We start from the raw sequence: 19037 nt of genomic DNA, 5'->3' as shown, positions 1-19037 counted from the left end.
TCGCAAAATCCCCCTGAAATGAAGTTCTGAAACAAGCTCGTTTTGTTGTTTTTTTTTTCTTTTTTAATCTCGAAAATCTCTAAAATATAAGTTTTTTTTTAGCCGCATAGAATTCCTTAAAAATCAGTCCTTTAGCAGTTAGTTTTATTGTTTTAATATCGAGTCAAAGGTTGCTACATCAATTTTGTTTCGTTTTGCCTTTGGTATTGCTTTGAATCCGAGCATCGCAAGCTTGGATTCGATAGTGTTCGAGTAGATTGGAAACCCCATATACCCACTTCGCTGCACCCGAAGAAGGTAATTCTCTCATTATCTTAGCATTTCTATTTTAATTCTTCCGATTATAATATTATGTTATATTAGTTTAGAGATTAGTTGATTTATTAGCTTTATTAGAAGTAGATTAGATTAGTAGTTTCAGTAATTTCCTTCTTTATCTCAGAATCCTTCTACTTTTAACTCTATTTGTCTGTTTCGTATAAGATTAGCTTAAGTTTGTTTTATCTAGCTAAAAAATAGTTTTCTTTGCTACTGTATGAAAAATATGAAGTTTTACTATGTTCTCTTTTGCGTTTTCTCCCTTAGTATGTGGTGAGGGTCAATATTAAGAGCAACTAGTTAAAACTCAACAACTTGTTATCTTTAACGGAGATAGAACTAACAATAACCAATACGTACCTTTTCCGGATCTGGATTTCGATTAAACATTGAGCTAATTTTGTTCACGATCCAAGAATAGTCATACATGATAAACGTAACTAAATGTTAGCTGTTTGCCAACGGAACAGAGTCATTAGTTATGAATATTTTGTTAATTTCAAGTTTGGTTCCGCCTTAGCTTTCCCTCACTGTGGTGTTTTCAATTAATGAGTTTCCCCTTTTCTTTCCGAATCTGTTTAAGTGATTTTCCTTCTTCCTTTCATTTTACAATAATGTTCTTCAATGTGGTTTGCTTTCAATTCTTGTTTCTGTTTATTTGCGTTCATGTTATAAGTAGTTTCTTAGTTGCTGGTATTAATTAGCTTTTGTTTGCTTTTCTTCTATGTGGTTTACTTTGAAAATAATGTCGCTCATGTTTTAGCTTCTTTTTGTTGTTTTCTATACTTAGGTTAAAGTAAAGGAAGAACTAATTAATCTGTTACCTTTTCTCAGAACAATAATAGCTTTGTTACAGTTGGATGCTAATCTTTATCTCTTTTCTCCTTTCTTTTACATGTACACATCAGAGCAAACGGAGTCTTAATTCAGGACTTTATCAAAACAAAGTCTCAAGATGAGACTCGGCACACCCATCCATAGAGTCATCTCGTTCCGCAATTTTTAGATCACATCGGGCAGGCGAAACTCGTTAGAGGCCGCACATTTGTTTCTTTTTTTTTTCTTCCTTATCATTCATTTTCTTTCATCCATTTTTTATGATTGCTAATTTGTCTGCGTTTTGGATTGTGTGTGGCTTAAAATTGGGTGGAGAACCTATGATTCATGTAGGATTAGAAAGGGGTAGATTCTATCATGTAGGATTACCACTCTGAACATTAAGTACTTATTTTCACCATATAGAGTGCATCATTCATAAAATAATATTTTAAACTTTGTTAGCTATAAGTTTTTTTTTTTTTTTTCAAAAGCTATTTTCTTGAATTTTAAACCTCAATTAATTAACCTAAGATTGGCCGGATAATCGTAGTTAACGGATTCTAAAGGATGCCTAACCCCTTCCCTTTAGGATAATATAGAACCCTTACCTAGAATCACACTGATTAAGCAGACTATTAACGGAGGTTTAGTTAGCTTTACCTTAGTTAATAATTAGGTGCCCTAATTCACCTTAAAATCAATTAGGTGGCGACTCCTTAAAATAAAGCAATTTAGGAATCTCCAATATGTTGTACTCCGCTTCAACCCGGTTAAAATGGGGTATAACACGGGCCCCACTTAATTTTTTCTTCAGTTTTTTGTCATTTATACGCTAATATTTTTTTTATTTGCCACGTCAACCGTTAAGGTTGTATTTAATTAAGATGAAAGTTGTTTATGGGATATTTAAACGCTCATAAAGTTTAGTTGCTAAAGTGAGTTTTGCGGCCAAGTTTAGGGGGGAAGTGATGTCTTTTCTCAATATATTTTGTATGAAGACTTTACCGGAAAAAAACCCGAAAAACCTGAGCAACCCCAAAAACAGAGAAAACCCGAAGTTGAAAAACACGACTTTTGTTGGTTTGGTTTGGTTTATAAATTTAAAAACCCGATGCAATTGATTTGGTTTGGTATTTGAAAAACCCGAACCAACCCGGTCCATGTACACCCTAATTAAACCTGTTATTACAGGAATTTTAAGTCTAAAAATTATTGGGTTTTAAGTTTGGGTTTGGCGTGTGAATGAAAAATGGAGGAAAATGAAAATTTGAATAAGGTTCTTTTTATACAGGGAATTTTGTCCATCATTGATTAAAGGGAGGAAATTAGTTATTGTGCTTCTTCTTCTAGCTCTTAAAAAGTTGAGAAAAAAGCAAGCCTCACGCCATCGTCGTTGTCATCAATCGTTCGATTTTGGCTTTTTCTGTAAAGTCTCATGGCATTTCTCAAACGGTTATTAACTAAAATTCGAACAGGAATTTTTCGAATATGCTTACCTTGTTCCGAATTGGCACCATTTCTGAACAGTCACAACTTGTTTCTGAACAGAAATTTTGCCCCATTTGATCTGCAACTCACTGGTTATAAATTCAAAGGCTTAACCTCAGTTTCAAAAACACCGAAAATTTGTAAACCTTTCTCCCCTTATTTCTGCATTGTTTTCGGAACAAACATAAGTGTTCAGTGTGATCTGCTCCGTCGTTTTGAGTTCGATGAAATTTTGTAATTTGAAGAGCCGCTATTACAAAATAGCTTTCCTTTCTATCCTAAGAGGATTTAATCCAAATACCTTGAACAAATGTGAGGAGATTAAATCCTAAAGGATACACAATGAATTTTGTGGGCTTGAAATATGTTTCCTAGTTATAAAGCAGATTCTGTTTTGTTTACAACTGCATTTGAACACAGTTTAACAACAAAAACCTCTTTGCATAAACTACTTAAAGGGCACGAAGGTAGGAGATTAGCAAATCACTATGATACAAAAATTAAGATCCAGATTTTCTTTAAATTAATGATGTTTGTTAATTAATGCTGAATTGGCTCTTGTGTTTTAATTGTTTTATTTTGATTTGAGTTAATCTTGATTCTGCATTATGCCATAACACTATACTTAGCATCACGTTTTAATCATAGTTTGTCTTTTCTTTTAACACAGAGTCTGCACGATGTATCTATCAGACCTAATCAAGTTTTAAAATATTAATTCTGTGTCATCATCTCTGGTCACATTGTTATAATAATATTAGTCAAATGCAATTATATTAATCTTACAGATAGAATTTGTATTTATTGATTTTTTGTCTTCTCTTTTTATTTTATTTTAATCCTATCTGGTGTATGCTTATATAGGAATATTGCATGACGAAATCAAATTGAAAAAATATTTCATTCTCATTTCAAAGGCTAGTGTCCGATGGGCAGTCTCTATCTAGCTAGGATATTGTTTAATCACTCAAACCCAACTTAAACTATATCAAAATTTCAAAGAAGTTACTCAAGATATATTTCGGTAGCAGTGAATCCGTGGCCCTCATAATTAGAAATGTTACGACTTACGCATGCATCTCATGTTTATTTTTTCGTGACAAAAAAAAAAAAGTTTCAAATGATAAATTTTTTGTAATATTCCAAAACTGTTTTATCTGGTCTTAACTATTGGATGGTAAGTCTGTAAGTTTTGAATGGCCAGGTGAACTCTAATGGACTGTAACACATGCAAATCGGAATGCTGCCACTGCAGTGATTTATAGAACGGAAAAGGGCCAAATATACCTCTATACTATTGGAAAAGGGCTAAATATATCTTTCGTTATACTTTGGGTCTAACTATACCCCACCATTATACTGTTGGTACAAATATACCCTTCCACCGTTAAAGTTGTCCAAAGTGGACATCCAATCCTACGTGACACTAACAATAGATAAAGTGGATGCCACGTGGCATGCCACCTCACCCATTTTACCCCTCCCTTCTATTTGTTCTTCCACCACTAAATTTTCTTCCCCTCACCACCATTGCCATCATTGCCATCATTATCACCACATGGCAGAAGGCAAGACCTCATCCAAAACGGATAAAATGTCCAGATATATCAAACGTCGAATGGTAATAGAAGCGCAATTTACTTATTAATGACGAGCATTTTACATAACAAACTCAGTTTATAAAATGGTTGCAAGTAGCTTTTTCACAACAATGTCAAACTCGAGATACCAAGACAGAATAAACTCAACCCTCACCTCTGTAATACAGGTGGGACATTGGATATCGAAAGTTTATTAATGGTACTGAATGTTAGATCCTCAATCACTCAATGTGCTCCAATGATATTTCCGGTCCAATTGATAGGCATTTAAACCCCAAAAGAAAGTGGTGCAATAGGAACGAAGATTTTCAAGCTATGTTGATAGATCCACCTTCTGCCATGTGGCGGCAATGATGACAATGGTGGTGGAGGGGAAGGAAATTTAGTGGTGGAAGAACAAATAAATATGAGGGGTAAAATGGGTTAGGGGTGGTGAGGTGGCATGCCACTATTGTTAGTGCCATGTAGGATTGGATGTCCACTTTGGACAACTTTAACGGTGGAAGGGTATATTTGTATCAATAGTGTAACGGTAGGGGTATATTTGGACCCAAAGTATTACGAAAGGTATATTTAGCCCTTTTCCAATAGTACAGAGGTATATTTGGCCCTTTTCCATTTATAGAATAATTGTAGTTGCATATGTATATACCAATTGTGGCAAGAGAGAAACACAAGGATTTTCCAAGGCAAAGACGGACCACATTAGGAGCCCGTTTGGATTGGCTTATAAGTTGCTTATAAGCTGTTTTCAGCTTCTTTGAGTGTTTGGCTGGTCAGCTTAAAGTCATTTTGTGCTTAAAATAAGCTCAAAAAAATAATTGGGCCCATTTGACTTAGCTTATCTAAAGCAGCTTATAAGCCACAAAAAATAAGTTAGACTACCCCAACTTATTTTTTTTAGCTTATAAGCTGCAAACAGCTTATAGGCATAAGCCCATCCAAACAAGCTCTAGCTTATCATCAGAACAATCATTCAGGAGGTGGTCTTCAGGGGAGCTAATGAGAAGGAGACTAGATACACAGCTTAGGAAGCTTAATTACTATCCATAAGTTTTGTAATGAATTAGTTACTTTAATATTTTTGGATAGGAGGATATATGATGATTGCAAACTTGGGGCCTTTTGTCCAAGTACTGCTCAGTTTGGACCCTTACTTTGGTAAATAAAATTGTTTAGTTGCCAATAAAAAATATGGATATCTCATCAATATTCTTTTGTGAAAGGATGTTTGCTGAAATGTCAATTGAGTAAGAAAACCCACCAGATCACCACTCAACTGTCCTTTCACTTTGTGAAAATTATAAGAATACAAAGATAATCAGAAAATTTAATGTTATGGTGAGAATCTCCCACATAATAGCTATAGATTCAGTTTTCATTTTCCCATTCCATTGTACCGCACCGTATCATGAACACTTGGAGGGCCTGGCTATAAAAAATTTGAAATGTTCCATCATGTTTATGCACGATATCATAGTAGTAATTGGTATTCCTTCATTTAAATTAAAATTGGAAGTTTTACGACAACCCCTTCAAAGAGCGGAACCTATAAATTCTCTTTCTTTCCCATAAGTTACAGCAATAGGCATCATATTGTTACAAATTTAATTTCTTCTCCTTTTATTAGAAGAGAACACCCCCCTTTCATAAATAAATTAAAAAAACAGATAATGAATATATGGCCGATAGCATTTAAGTTCTTCAAGATTTGATTATACGAAAAAAAAAAAAAGATACGATCATGCATGATAACTTTATTTGAGAAGGAATCTCTTCATCCAAAGAGCAGAACGTTTGGGATATCATTTTAGATTATTCTTGTAATCTATGAAATTGAGGCCGAACCTCTGCGTGTATCCTGACCCTCATTCAAAGTCGTCGAAAAATGGCCATGCAAAGAAGCCCTTAACATTTACTCCGTCCCTGATGAAAAAAAAAACAAATAAGTAGTACTTATTTATACCATTCTTGTGAATCTGAAACAACAAAAACTGATTGGTTTAGATTCATTTTTTATTTCAACGAGCGTATTAGAAACCTGTTGGCTCAGCTAATCCGAATATATAATATCAAATTGGCCCACTTGAAGTAGAGGGTTTGCTCTTTGTCAAAAGGTTTATATTCCAATGTTCAAAACAGGACCTCTAATTATGGATTAAGGAATTTCAATAATAGACACCATACTCCTTGGTGCTAGAGATGTGTGTGTGTGTATATTAGAAAATATCTCGGGCAATAAACAAAATAAAGGAGTACTCACCTAAAAGACCTATAAAGAGCCTTAATATGGCGTTGGTAGAAATCAACCCTCTGAGCATCAGTGATACCTTTTGTAACATCGTCAATATTGGAATCACTCATTCCTGATAAGGAATTTCAATTTAGGAAGTAAGGTTTAATTCAGAGATATTAATTAGTTTATTCAATAAATACTTGAAAGTTTATTTAATATATATATCATTTTAAGCTCAACGAAATAATTTGCTTACCGCACTCTGTGACGTAAACAATTGGATTCTTGTAGTATATCTTTATGTAAACAAGAAGCTTATAAAGTCCCGTTGGGGTAACAAAGAAAGTACTGTAACCAGTCCGCAAATATTAAAATTTATCAAAATTGTGAAAGAGAAAACGTCTAAAGAATTTTATTTCCTTACAAAAGTCAACCTTTTTATTTTTCCTCATTACTTGCAGTTCAAATTAATAACATAATTTGCTAACATGAACCCAAAAAAAATTCTAATTTCGAACTTGTCAAGTATTATCGTATAACAAAATTTGAAAACACGCCATTAGTTGAGATTAAAGAGGTCCAATGAAAAAGACAACAAAGAAAAGATAATTAATTAATGGTGTAAGCATGAAATGTCAATCGAGAGAGATATACTTACTGGATCACCAATCGGCTTTCCGTTTTGCGAAGCTACAAAAACATAAAACAATTTTAAAAATTAATAATCAGAAAAATCATAATGATCAAATGAAGATCAACTCTGCAGTTACACGATATGACGCAAGTATGAGTATGATCAAAATGGCTTATACTTCTATGGTGCAGGTGAGAATCTCCACCATGAGAAGTATGGATTCAGTTCTCATTGTCCCCTGTTCCTTCCCTAATCCTCAGTGTAATTAAAAAAATAAAAATAAAATAAAATAAAAGTATGATTTTGGGTATTGAATGCATAGTTCCAAAAGCTTACTTGTTTGATTGACATGATTATCAGTTGAGGAGCTGATATTCACATTATTTGGTGGGGTAGAAATCTGAGCTGCAAATTTTGAGGTGTAATAATTCATTCCTATGAAATCAAAGGAGTCTTTCACCAATTTAGATTCGTTTAGGGTAAACTTTGGTAGTCGCTTGCCCACGAGTTTCCTCATAGTTGTTGGATAATCTCCATAAGTCAATGGGTGCAAAAACCTGCCAGCATAATATATTTCACATTTTTTTTTAATTAAAGTGGAGGGAAAAAACTTTAAACCAAAGAACCATTATTAGTTTTGTTCTTACCATCCAAGCATAAAATCAAGAGCTCTTTTAGAGAGTCCGGAACCAAAGGTTCATATTAAAAAATGCATGATTTTCAGCTCGAAAAAATCATTGCAAAGAGTTGTTAAGATTTATAGCATCCAAGGGATGAGGGAGTTCAAAGTTGACGATTCCACTCGAAAACTTTGGCGATTGGTCTGCAAGCTAAAATATCAAGGTTGTGAATGGAAACTTGTTGCTCCCAAACGCACACGCAAGTATACGTGGTCGTACAAGTAATATAGACTGTTAAGTCCAGATATCGATCCCACAGAGACTTATAATTAACTATTTATCAAATTAAACTAATGCTAATTATCTAAACAAGAAATAAAATCCAAATTATATTTGTAAACTAATTAAAAATAAAAGAAAACAATTAATGAACTTCAACCAAGAAAGAACAATTTTTTATCGGAGAAGAGATAGATCTAGGGCTATGACCACTAACAATCCAGTTGAGTTTTCAAATCGTTCTACCTATGGGTTAGTAGTTGACGGGTTAATTATAACTTTATGATATTCTCTCGAACTACTCACAAGCCTGTAGATGCTACTATAACGCCTATATCTCTATGGTCGTCAGAGGTAACAAGAACGCATTTATTTCTCCGTATTCAACTAAGTAGGGCTAAAGGGTATATCTCTATCCTCAGTAGCAAAACGATTAAATCGAACAAACTCTATTTATTCTTATTACGTGCGTGAATTCCCTTTCTCAAGTCCAATTCCCGCACCACAGATAGTGTTCAATTAGTGATCAAGTAATCAAACAATTAAGACCAAGAATAAATAAATAACCCAAAGATAGAAAATCAATAGATAGAAACGATAATCAAACGTCAACTTTCATGTTTGTGTCAAAGCCCTAGAACTAAAGAGTTTAGCTCCACATAGACATGGAGGAAAAATAACAAATCATCCGAATAAAAATATCAAAATAAGTGTTACAGAGAAGAGAAGATAAAACCCTGTAACTATGGCCTCCACGGCGGCTCCAAGCTCTCTCTAGGTCCAAAGTTATGAACTAAGGGTTACAAGCTATCCAAAGTTGTCTCAAAACCGTGTAGAATATGTATTTATAGGGTACTAAAAGGCCTAGGCTTTTAAAAACCAAATCCAACTCGGACCAGGAAAAATCGCGGGCTCGCATCACACCCGCATCGCGGATGAAATGCGAAACCAACAGAGAGTCAGAGAACAGTTCTGCATTTTCTTTCGTCTTCTTTGCTAACTTTAATGCCACATAGACAAAAGCTAAGGTAAGCTCCATTAAGCTGCTTGCTTCATTTTACTCTTATTTGTTGGCTTCTTGTCATGCCTTCGTCCCTTTTTTTTTTTTGTTTATTTATTTTCTTTTTTTGTAACTTCAACACTTTTCAATCGATTTTGCTTCAAATCTCTTCACCTTTACACCTCTTTATTCCTACATAGTAAAATATAATATTAAGTACAACTCATTACAATTAATACTCAAAAGACAATTAAAAGTACTAAAATGTGAGGCAACAATGGCTAAATATATGCAATTTAGGGCCGAACATCAATGCTCCGTGGTAAGGAGACTGTTGAAAAGATGTGGACTATTTCAAAGTTCTACACAAAACACACTTGTGATATGGGTGATCTCCCAGATGATCATTGCAATCTAGATACAAATATGATTGCTCGAGTGTTAGTTGGCGACATTGGAAAAAGCCCAAGGTATCCCCTTCGCCTAAGTTTATTTTAATTTTGATGTTGATACGAAGTTCCTCGTTGTTATATGCTGATATTTCAACTTATCCAGGTATCGTATTAAAGATTATATTACAGCCGTCCTGAAAGTATATCGCAAAATCGTTAGTAGGCGGAAGGCGTATCTTGGGCGTAGGAGTGCACATGAGATAGTCTACGGCAATTGGGAAGGCTCTTTTAAGAAATTGCCGAGATACATTGTGGCTCTACAACACTTCAATCCTGCTACTGTTGCTGAATGAAAGCTCAAATCGAAGCCTGGTGTGCCCGATAATATTTTTGAGTTTGTGTTTTGGGCATTCAAACCATGCATTGATGGTTTTGCTCATTGTCGGCCTGTAATATCAATAGATGGAACACATGTTTACGGAGTATACGACATAAAGCTGCTAATTGCAGTTGGAATGGATGCAAATTGAGCTATATTCCTTCTAGCTTTTGCAATTGGATGTGGGCGGCTGCAACAGAGCATCAGGAGAAGAAGTTTCACCTGCAGATGGAGATTATTAGGTAGGTGGATCAGGAAGCCTTCCACTGATTGAATGGAATTGATAAAGACAAATGGACATTACACCAGGATGAAGGTAGGCGATGGAGATGCTAACAACAAACAGCTCTGAGGCATTCAACGGGTTGTTGAAATCTGCACGGGGACTACCCGTCACTGCAATGGTGAGAATGACTTTTAAGCAAGTTGTGGAGTGGTTCGTCAATAGATCAAAAGAGGCCAAAGCACTTGCGGTAGACGGTCTAAGATGGATGCCAAAACCGTCAAAAGTGTTCGAGTATCACAAATTTAAGGCTCAGCAACACGACCGGATGGAGTACAACTACGCAAAGCGCATATTTGAACTCACAACAAGTGTGCACCAAGGTAAATGAGGTAACGTCCACACAATTTGTGAGATTCCAAGAACATGCACATGTGGCAAGTGGCAATCATATCACATGCCATGTTCTCATGCCTTCAAGTGTTTTATCGCAATGGCAAAGAACGTTTCCACGTACATGGCTGAGGAATATACAGTTCAAAACTATGCAAAAACGTATGCTGGAAGGTTCTACCCACTTGGTAGTGAGAGTTATTAGCCACCGGATCCATTTTCCATGGTTGCAAATAAAGTATTTATCTGTAAATTCAAAAAGAAAGCATACTTCCGTATTCCTAATGAAATGGATGTTCCACCAGGGAGATACACTCGAAAATGCTCATTTTACAATTATGTTGGTCATGATAAGCGCAAGTGCATGGTTGTCAAACTACATCTCGCGGTGGAAGTACATCTCGTAGTGGAGGAAACTTTCATGGTGGTATCAGATCTAGTGGTGGTGGCACATCTCGCGGTGGTGGCGGAAGATCAACTCAAGGGCATTAATTGATGAGTGTTTTTTAAGTTTTTTTCTTTCTTTGATGATTGTATTTTAAAAAGTTTGGATTTGTTATTAATGAACAAGTTTAAGTATTTTCATATTGTTATGAATGATGCAATTTAATTATTTTAAGATTGGTATGAATGATGCAATTTAATTATTTTGAGATTAGTATGAATGATGCAATTTAATTATTTTGAGATTAGTATGAATGCTGCAATTTTGACTAAAAAATGACACACTTAAATCTAAACCCTAAATCATAAAGAACGTAAAGCTAATGACCCCAAGTCTTCAAACACTACTAAAAAAACGGAAAAAACCGTTGACAAAAACCGACGTCAATCGTCGGTTTTTTTAACCAAACCGACGGGAAACCGACATTTTAACGTCCGTCGATTTTCATAGCCTCGCTTTTAGAAAACCGACGGACAACGTCGATTTTTACCGACGGACAGCATCGGTTACGTAGTCCGTCGGGTTTTATTCAAATATTTTTAAAAATTAAAAACCGACAGACAGGGTCGATTTTATTAAATTCGGATTTTTTATCTTATATATAAATAATATATATTTTATGAAAAAAACGACGCACGGCGTCGGTTTTTTATATAATTTTGTTTATTTTAATTATAAAACCGACACAGTGAGTCGGTTTTTTTTTATAAAATATAAGCATTAATTCCAGAAAATCGACGGACAGAGTCGATTTTGTCACGACCCAGTTAGGGGCCGCGACGGGTACCCGGAGCTAGTTACCGAGCACCGCTCATTCTACTACTTATCTTGCTCATTTAATATTCTTTTATCAATTTACATACCAGTTGTAGGAAAATCATAATTAAACAAACATAAATACTTTATATACAATTGCCTTTCGTCCATCAAAATAATATACATGCATATGAAAACGTCTTGTGAGACCATCTAACCCACACTGCGTATCTACGAGCCTCTACTAACATACTGTATATACATGGACGGAACAAGACTCCGTCGTGCCCAAAATATACATATATACCAAAAGGATAATCCTAAGCACCTCCAGACAATGTAGTGCTTTCAACCAGCTGACTGCTACTGAGGATCTGGGCCAAGCTCTCCTCTCTGTCTACCTGTGGGCATGAACACAGCGTCCGAAGAAAGGACGTCAGTACGAATGTTGTACTGAGTATGAGAAGCATAAACAATGAAAGAAAACATCAACAACATAGTGATAACATCAACGTGAAATATCTGGATCTGTCTGATAATCATAAAGGAAATCCTGCGTGCCATCTTACTCATACTCATCCTCATAACATATATGCATCATATGCAAGCTGCCCGTCCATGTCAGAACGGTGTGATAATCAATAATATTAGCCCGCTTCCAGGCCTCCCGCGTCCGGGGTACCATCTCATGCCGCCCACTAGTGGTGTCTGCCCATGCCCGAAGGTCATGGTGTATCCGTATAGCTGCCCGCCTTGGCGGTGACTGCCCGGCCAACTAGGCACGGTGTGAAATGCTCATGTCATGCTTATCATAAAATGATCATAATAATAATATACTCCTCATAAAATACTTATCTCATTGTAATACATGCATAAGGATCAAGATCAACTTTATTCTATCGGGGTGACGTAAGGTCGTGATCCCCCGATTCCATTATGGAACAACTATTGATACTCTGCCTCACCTTGAAGGAACTAGTACATAAGGTGAGTGTAAGCGATAATTAACATCATCATTATACTAGCAACATCATATCGTACTCCTCATCTTATATAGACATTAAGGAGTTAGACTCTTAGCCTTTCGGACTATAAGAACTCATGAAGAGAATAGGAATTTCGTGCTACAAGATTCGTGCCATCAGGAAGAAGGGACTAGCCTCACGTACCTTGGTCGTTTAGCTAAGATATCGCTCACTCGTTCTCCTTCAATATCGCGTCGTTACCTTCATAAAGAATTCATATCAACATTAGCATACTAACTACAAGAACGCGTCGCTAATTCTAGGAGAAGTCGGACAGCGCTTCTCTTGTTTATACTATTTTTTTTCCATGTTTTATATTAACTCCCAACATTCATAGCATTACTCACAATACCGAAATCAACAATCGTCGTTTACGTACATTTAGCAAAATCCACCATTTTCCTCCAATTTCCCTCATAATTAGCCTTATGACTCGTCCTTGCATTTTCATGCGTTTAATGCTTGTTTCATGATATAAGCATCATTTACAACGTATTTGTATTCACAACACTTCAACATTCATAATTCAATCCCACTATCATTCATTTATGGCACTATTCACCCAGTAATGGTCCATTTCTATGTTCTTCTACATTTCAGGTGTCTAAGCTTTTCAATACTTCAAACAACATAGAATGATCATGAAACTTACCTTGGATAGTGGTTGAACAACCCTTGAGTTGAAATTCTTCACTTAAACAAAACCCTAGTTCACCTTCTTGGGAATTACTTGACTTAGATGATCCGTTGATGTGTTCTTGCACTTGATTTCATAGGTTTTGTGTTGTTGATCTTTAGCTTTCCCTTGATTCTCTTGGATTCTTATGGAGGAAGTAATTGGAGAGTTCTAGAGTGTTCTTGAGTTGTATAAATGAAGAATGAAATAAAATGAGGCCTAAGTCCCTTTTAATAACTCAAAAGCTGATGTTTAATGAATTCTCGTCGGGTGAACAGTGGTCGTAAACTGCAATTTACGGACCATATTTTGATTTACGGGTCGTCCACTGTGGTCGTATTTAAGCATTCCAAAAACAGAGAGTTTGGCTGGTGGACATGGCAGTTTACGACCTGGTTTACGGTCCGTAAACCAGTTTACGGGCCGTAAACTGGATCGTATTTAACCATATTCAACATTTAGAGAAAGTCTTGGCTGAGGGACCTGGTGGTTTACGACCTGGTTTACGGGCCGTATTCTGGGTCGTCTTTAACCATTTCAACACTTAACAGAAACTTGAGATTTTTGACGCAATGAAAGACGATTGCACTATACGGTCCGTAAATCACTTTACGGGCCGTATAGTGTCATATACGACCACTGGGTGAAAAATTTTCTGCAACTTTATTATTTCCAAAAATGCAAAATTAGCCATTCTCGACTTAGTAAAACACCATACACTCAAGTCCTTCATTGTTCTACTCATCACACAAGTACGGAAAAATTTCCGAGGTGTAACAGGTTTCTGGAAAATTTGCAAAATTAATTTCCAGAAAACCGACGGACAGAGTCGGTTTTCTGGAAAATCTGCAAAATTAATTTCCAAAAAATCGACGGACAGAGTCGGTTTTCTGGAAAATTTTCAGCATGCAAATCATGCATTTTCTGCAACCACACCTGCACAGAAACCAGTACCAAAAGCTGCTCAGAAACCAGTAACAAAAGCTGCTCAAAACTAGCATTAAAATGCTCCAAATCAATTCTAAAAGAGCTACAACACATAAAATCATCCTAAGTAATAATAAAACACATCAAACACTATCTAAACACATCAAATACGATCTAAATAAACCTTCAAAGTTCAAAAATATTTAAATGACCAACCAAAAGTACCATTAACTAGTTTTAACATAAGTCCATTATTAAATTCAAACTGCTACAACTAAATTCAAACCCAGACTTTACGCCAAAAGCATCATTAACCATATCATTAACTCTATCATATTGGACGTGACTATATTCCTGCGACACACTACTTTCACCGACAACCATATTGTAAAATATACCATTGACCCCATCAGTCTCTCCATGATCAGTCCAAACATAATATTTCTGCTTAAACCCACGACTATATAAATGAACCCTAACCGCTTCCGGTTTCAAATACTTCATACACCGGCAATGAGAACAATGACACCTAATTACCCCTTCATTTTGAAAAGGGTAAAGTGTCATTGCATGTGTGATAAACCCATCATCACCTTCAACAAATTCATCATGTACACCCACACAATTACTATTATTCATATTATACATCCACATACGATCCATTTACAAAAATATACCCACAAATTATTGAGGTTATAGAAATATATTATAACTTAAGAATTCTGACTTAAAATATAACTTAAGAAAACACAATCCCAACCATTTCTAACTTTGGATTCTCAATAACAATTCTAACTTTAATAATTTATAAATTAACTTTAATAATTTATAAATTCTAACTTTAATATAATTTTGAAAAGCACAATCCCAACTAATTTTAACTTTGAATTCTCAATAACAATTCTAACTTTAATAACTTATGGATTCTAACTTTAATTCTAAAAATTGAAAAGTAAATCTAGTCAAATAAAGTCTACATTTTAGTTTTGAGGTTATAGAAATATTACAACTTAATAATTCTAACATAACTTAATAATTCTAACTTAATTTGAAAAGCACAATTCCAACCAATTCTAAAAATTGAAAAGTAAATCTAGAGAAATAAAATCTACATTTTAGTATTGAGGTTATAGAAATACTATACCTTAACAATTCTAACTTTGAAAAGTACAATCTCAATCAATTCTAATTTAGAATGATCAATAACAATTCTAATAACTTATGGAATTCTAACAAAAAGCACAATCCAACACAAAAAAAAAAAAAAAACTAGTCAAATAATTAAAGTATATATTTTTGCACATATTCAACATCAACAATATTACAAAGAATGATAACTAAGCTAACACAAATACATTGACAAAGAATATGAAATATAGCACAATCTCAACCCAAAACAAAATGACAAGTAAATTAAACTAGGCAAATAAAGTTTACATTTTGTTTTCACAAATTCAACATTAATAACATTGCAAATGATGTTTAACAAAGCTAAATAGACGAGCATTAGGCCTAAAATCTACAAATAAAACTAAGATTAAAAGAATTTTAAATGCCCTAATTTAAGAGAAACTAACCTTCAAAATGGGTTTGGGGAAGGGGCTGCGCAGGCAGCGGCGTTGGGCGGCGGCGAAATGGGAGGCGGCGTCGGGCGGAGGGGAGGAGGGCGGCGGGTAGGGTTTGGGGAGAGTGGGGTTTAATTTTGAAGAGGGATAGCTGAAATGGGGAAAGAATCCCGCTGCTGCCAATTTATAGGAAAAATCGACGGACAAAACCGACTCTGTCTGTCGGTTTTTTCCGCACATTTGACCGGATTTTGACCCCAAAAATTTTTAAAAAAAAATGAAACCGACACTGTCCGTCGGTTTCTTCAAAAAAAAAAATTATTATTTTTTTTAAAAAACAAAATGAATTGTATATTATTTATAATATTTTTTAAAATAAAACCGACGTACGACGTCGGTTTTATATTAATTATTAATTATTATTTTTTAATTAAACCGTCGTGGGACGTCGGTTTATTTTGGCGGAATTATATTTTCAAAATTCTGCCAAAAAAACCGACGTTGTCCGTCGGTTTTCTGATTAAAATAATTTAAAATAATTAAAAATACAAAAAACCGACTCTGTGAGTCGGTTTTCCGTCGGTTTTTTGAAGCGACCCAGTGCGTCGGTTTTTGATCCGTCGATTTTTAGCAGTTTTTTAGTAGTGAAACAAAAATGGAGTTTCACTTTTCAACCACTAAAACGGGAATCCGGAGTTTTGCTTATCCTTGATGTATTAAGCCTACCTTATTAATCGCACAAAAATAAGTAGGGTTCTATGTAAAATATTGAAGTTTCGGGATCCCCAAGCATGATTAATCTATGGCTAAAGTATGTTAAAAATGTAAAGAAAGAGGAGTTAACCAAAAGAAGAAGAGAAGAAAAAAAAAAGGTGGGGGGGGGGGGGGGGGGCACCTAACGTCACCGTTACAGTTAACTCCTTTAGATTTTACTGCGTTAAAGATAGTTATGTCAACTTTTTTTTTGTTGTTGGGGTATATTCAAAAGGTCTTTTTTGGGGTCATTTTGGTTCCGGACTCTCTTTTATATACGTTCATTTCCTATGGTTTGTGGGAGAAAGACTCAAACCAATGTGACACCAATACAATTCCTATTTCACCCTTTTGAATTGGCTGTATTTGGGTTCGTGACCACCAAATTAAAGAAAACCAAAGTTAATTCACTTTTGTTTTCACAAATTAAGTCACATGCACTTGATTATGAGGAGTAATTTATTACTCCCTCTATCCCAATTTATGTGATATGATTCGGATATTTTGAGAACCAAACTTCTTTATTTTGACCGTAAATTCGGACATACAATCTTTAAGAGGGAGTATTAAAGTTTAAGCTCACCTTGTATTTTTGTCTGTATAGTTTGGCAGCAGCTCCATGAGCAAGAAGCATATTGTGCCCGACTATATAAGGCTCAGTTGCAGAGTTTCCGGCGGAGCAGTTATTGTTCCTCCAGGCAGAACACCGGCCAGGCGTCATCGAACCGGCATCATAACCATTTGATGCAAATATCCATGGCTCATTCATGGTTGTCCAGAGCTTCACTCTCTCTCCAAAATATTTGAAACAAATCTCCACAAAATCTAGGTAATCATCCCTGTCAAAATTAGATGCAAGGCGAATTCAGAATTTGAACTTGATAGATTAAGTTGTTAAAATTTTAAATAATATATTCTGAATCCATATAATTTCAAAAGTATGTATTTCTAGTAACCTTATCCAACGAAATACCCATTTTGGTCTAAAAAAAAAAAGCATACTATTTTGGGCTAATGGCTGCAAAAATAACCCATTTTGGCTCCGGACTCTAAAGTATTACCACGGGCTATTATCTCATTGATGAGATTGTTGTAGTAGTCAATACCAACTTGATTTACTCCTTTACTTAGCTTGCCCTCTAAAAATACACAAAGTAAAAGATGTATAAATAGATCATGAAAACATTCTGGATATAGATATCACTTGATTGAGAGTTTTTTCTTCTTTTGCGGGATGGAAAATAATCAGCTAATTAAGGTTAATCAGGGCACTAATTTACATCTTAGACAGGACAACCTAATTAACAAAAGGGCAGATAATTGTAAATAATCTTACGAGGTAAAATTCTTGCCCATGCGATAGAAAACCTGAAAGCGTCCAGTCCTTCGGATTTTGCTAGTTTGACGTCCTCCTGCATACGATGGGCAGTAATATTTGTATACTACTACTAGTTTTTGTTTTTATTGTTTTATTAAGATAAAGTATTTCTTCATCTTATTTCCTTTTAACCAAATCAATAATTAGTACCTTGTAACGATGATAAAGTCCAGAGCTATGTCTCCATTGCTACCGTCCGATATTTTTTCTGCATAGAATTCACAAAAGTTTACAATCTAATGCTTGAAATATTTCTTTCCTCTGTTATTGCTAGAAAAAGAAAACATTATCTTTATTTTCTCTGTTATTGCTAGAAAAAGAAAACAAATCCAAAAGATAATGTAGCTTTATGTTGATTTTTGGTCAGACGACTGCATTTGCATGGCCCACACTCTGAGGGAGCTTATCCAAGGGCCCTTCATGATGCCACCCAAATATTGGCCCACATTCTACAAAGTGGATTTATACAAATTATGCTTTGGTCTATTTGGAGGAGGAGGAACCATATACTATTCCAAAATACCGAAAATTTGGTGGATCCTGCTTTCATAACCTTCCAAGCTATCGAATACTCCCCGGGTCCCAAATTAAGTGAATACACTTTCCTTTTTAGTCTATCGTAAAAAGAATGATATATTTTTTTATTTGACTATAATTTAACTTTAAACTTCACCTTTTACGCTTAATGAAATAATTTATAATCACACAAATATTTTTGGCTTATTTTTAGACCACAAGATTCAAAAATCTTCCTTTATTTCTTAAACTACGTGCTCAATCAAACTATATCACATAAATTGAGACGGAGGGAGTATATCGGTCTTCCACAAAAACCTCCACTCTCCACTCTCAATCTATCCCTATTAAGTGGGAAACCCCACCATCTGGGTTTTTCGCGATAAATATAGAGAAATTTTCATATAGTTTAGATCCTAATTTCTTACATAACTATAGTTTGTCTAATTACCATTTGTAGCTAATGTTCTACTTTGGTCCGCTTGTATCACCTGTATGCATTTACTCAATTATACGTATCAATGCAGACAGTCGTGCTGGATACAGTTATAATAGGCGGTATGTGTTTGCTCATTTTCATTGTATCCACGCATACAGTCGCACTATGTACAGAT

General features: G+C 35.1%; 1 protein-coding gene across 8 annotated transcripts; it reads right to left on the bottom strand.

The window, feature by feature from the left end:
* Positions 1–11710: 11710 nt before the first annotated feature.
* LOC132644464 (beta-glucosidase 12-like) lies at positions 11711–18257 on the bottom strand. Of its 8 annotated transcripts, XR_009583854.1 has the most exons (6): positions 17866–18255; positions 17591–17668; positions 17113–17368; positions 13261–14220; positions 12753–12809; positions 11711–11984 (listed from the first exon to the last, which is right to left on the bottom strand). XR_009583854.1 is itself a non-coding variant. In XM_060361061.1 (4 exons), exons 2-4 carry the CDS (start codon positions 17883–17885, stop codon positions 14086–14088), a joined length of 411 nt encoding a protein of 136 aa, XP_060217044.1. In that variant the 5' UTR covers positions 17886–17941; positions 18058–18248; the 3' UTR covers positions 11711–14085. The 8 variants fall into 8 exon arrangements, 2 of the variants coding, with proteins under 2 accessions (XP_060217044.1, XP_060217045.1); XR_009583853.1 differs by having other exon boundaries at positions 12753–14220; positions 17866–18257; XR_009583852.1 differs by having other exon boundaries at positions 11711–12809; positions 17866–18254.
* Positions 18258–19037: the final 780 nt, after the last annotated feature.

This window comes from Lycium barbarum, chromosome 6 (assembly GCF_019175385.1).
Source record: "Lycium barbarum isolate Lr01 chromosome 6, ASM1917538v2, whole genome shotgun sequence".
NCBI classification, from domain to species: Eukaryota; Viridiplantae; Streptophyta; class Magnoliopsida; order Solanales; family Solanaceae; genus Lycium; species Lycium barbarum.
The sequence above is the reverse complement of the archived record's forward strand: the minus strand, read 5'-3'. Positions and strand labels throughout refer to the sequence as shown.

What these genes read in the sequence shown, in the direction of transcription:
- LOC132644464 (XM_060361061.1), bottom strand. Translation starts at nt 17,885, where the DNA reads ATGGGCAAGAATTTTACCTC. An exon ending in ATGGGCAAGAATTTTACCTC is followed by an intron (nt 17,369 to 17,865) that starts GTAAGATTATTT and finishes TAATTTTGACAG; the next exon opens with GGATGATTACCTAGATTTTG. An exon ending in TATACAGACAAAAATACAAG is followed by an intron (nt 14,221 to 17,112) that starts GTGAGCTTAAAC and finishes GTTTCTGTGCAG; the next exon opens with GTGTGGTTGCAGAAAATGCA.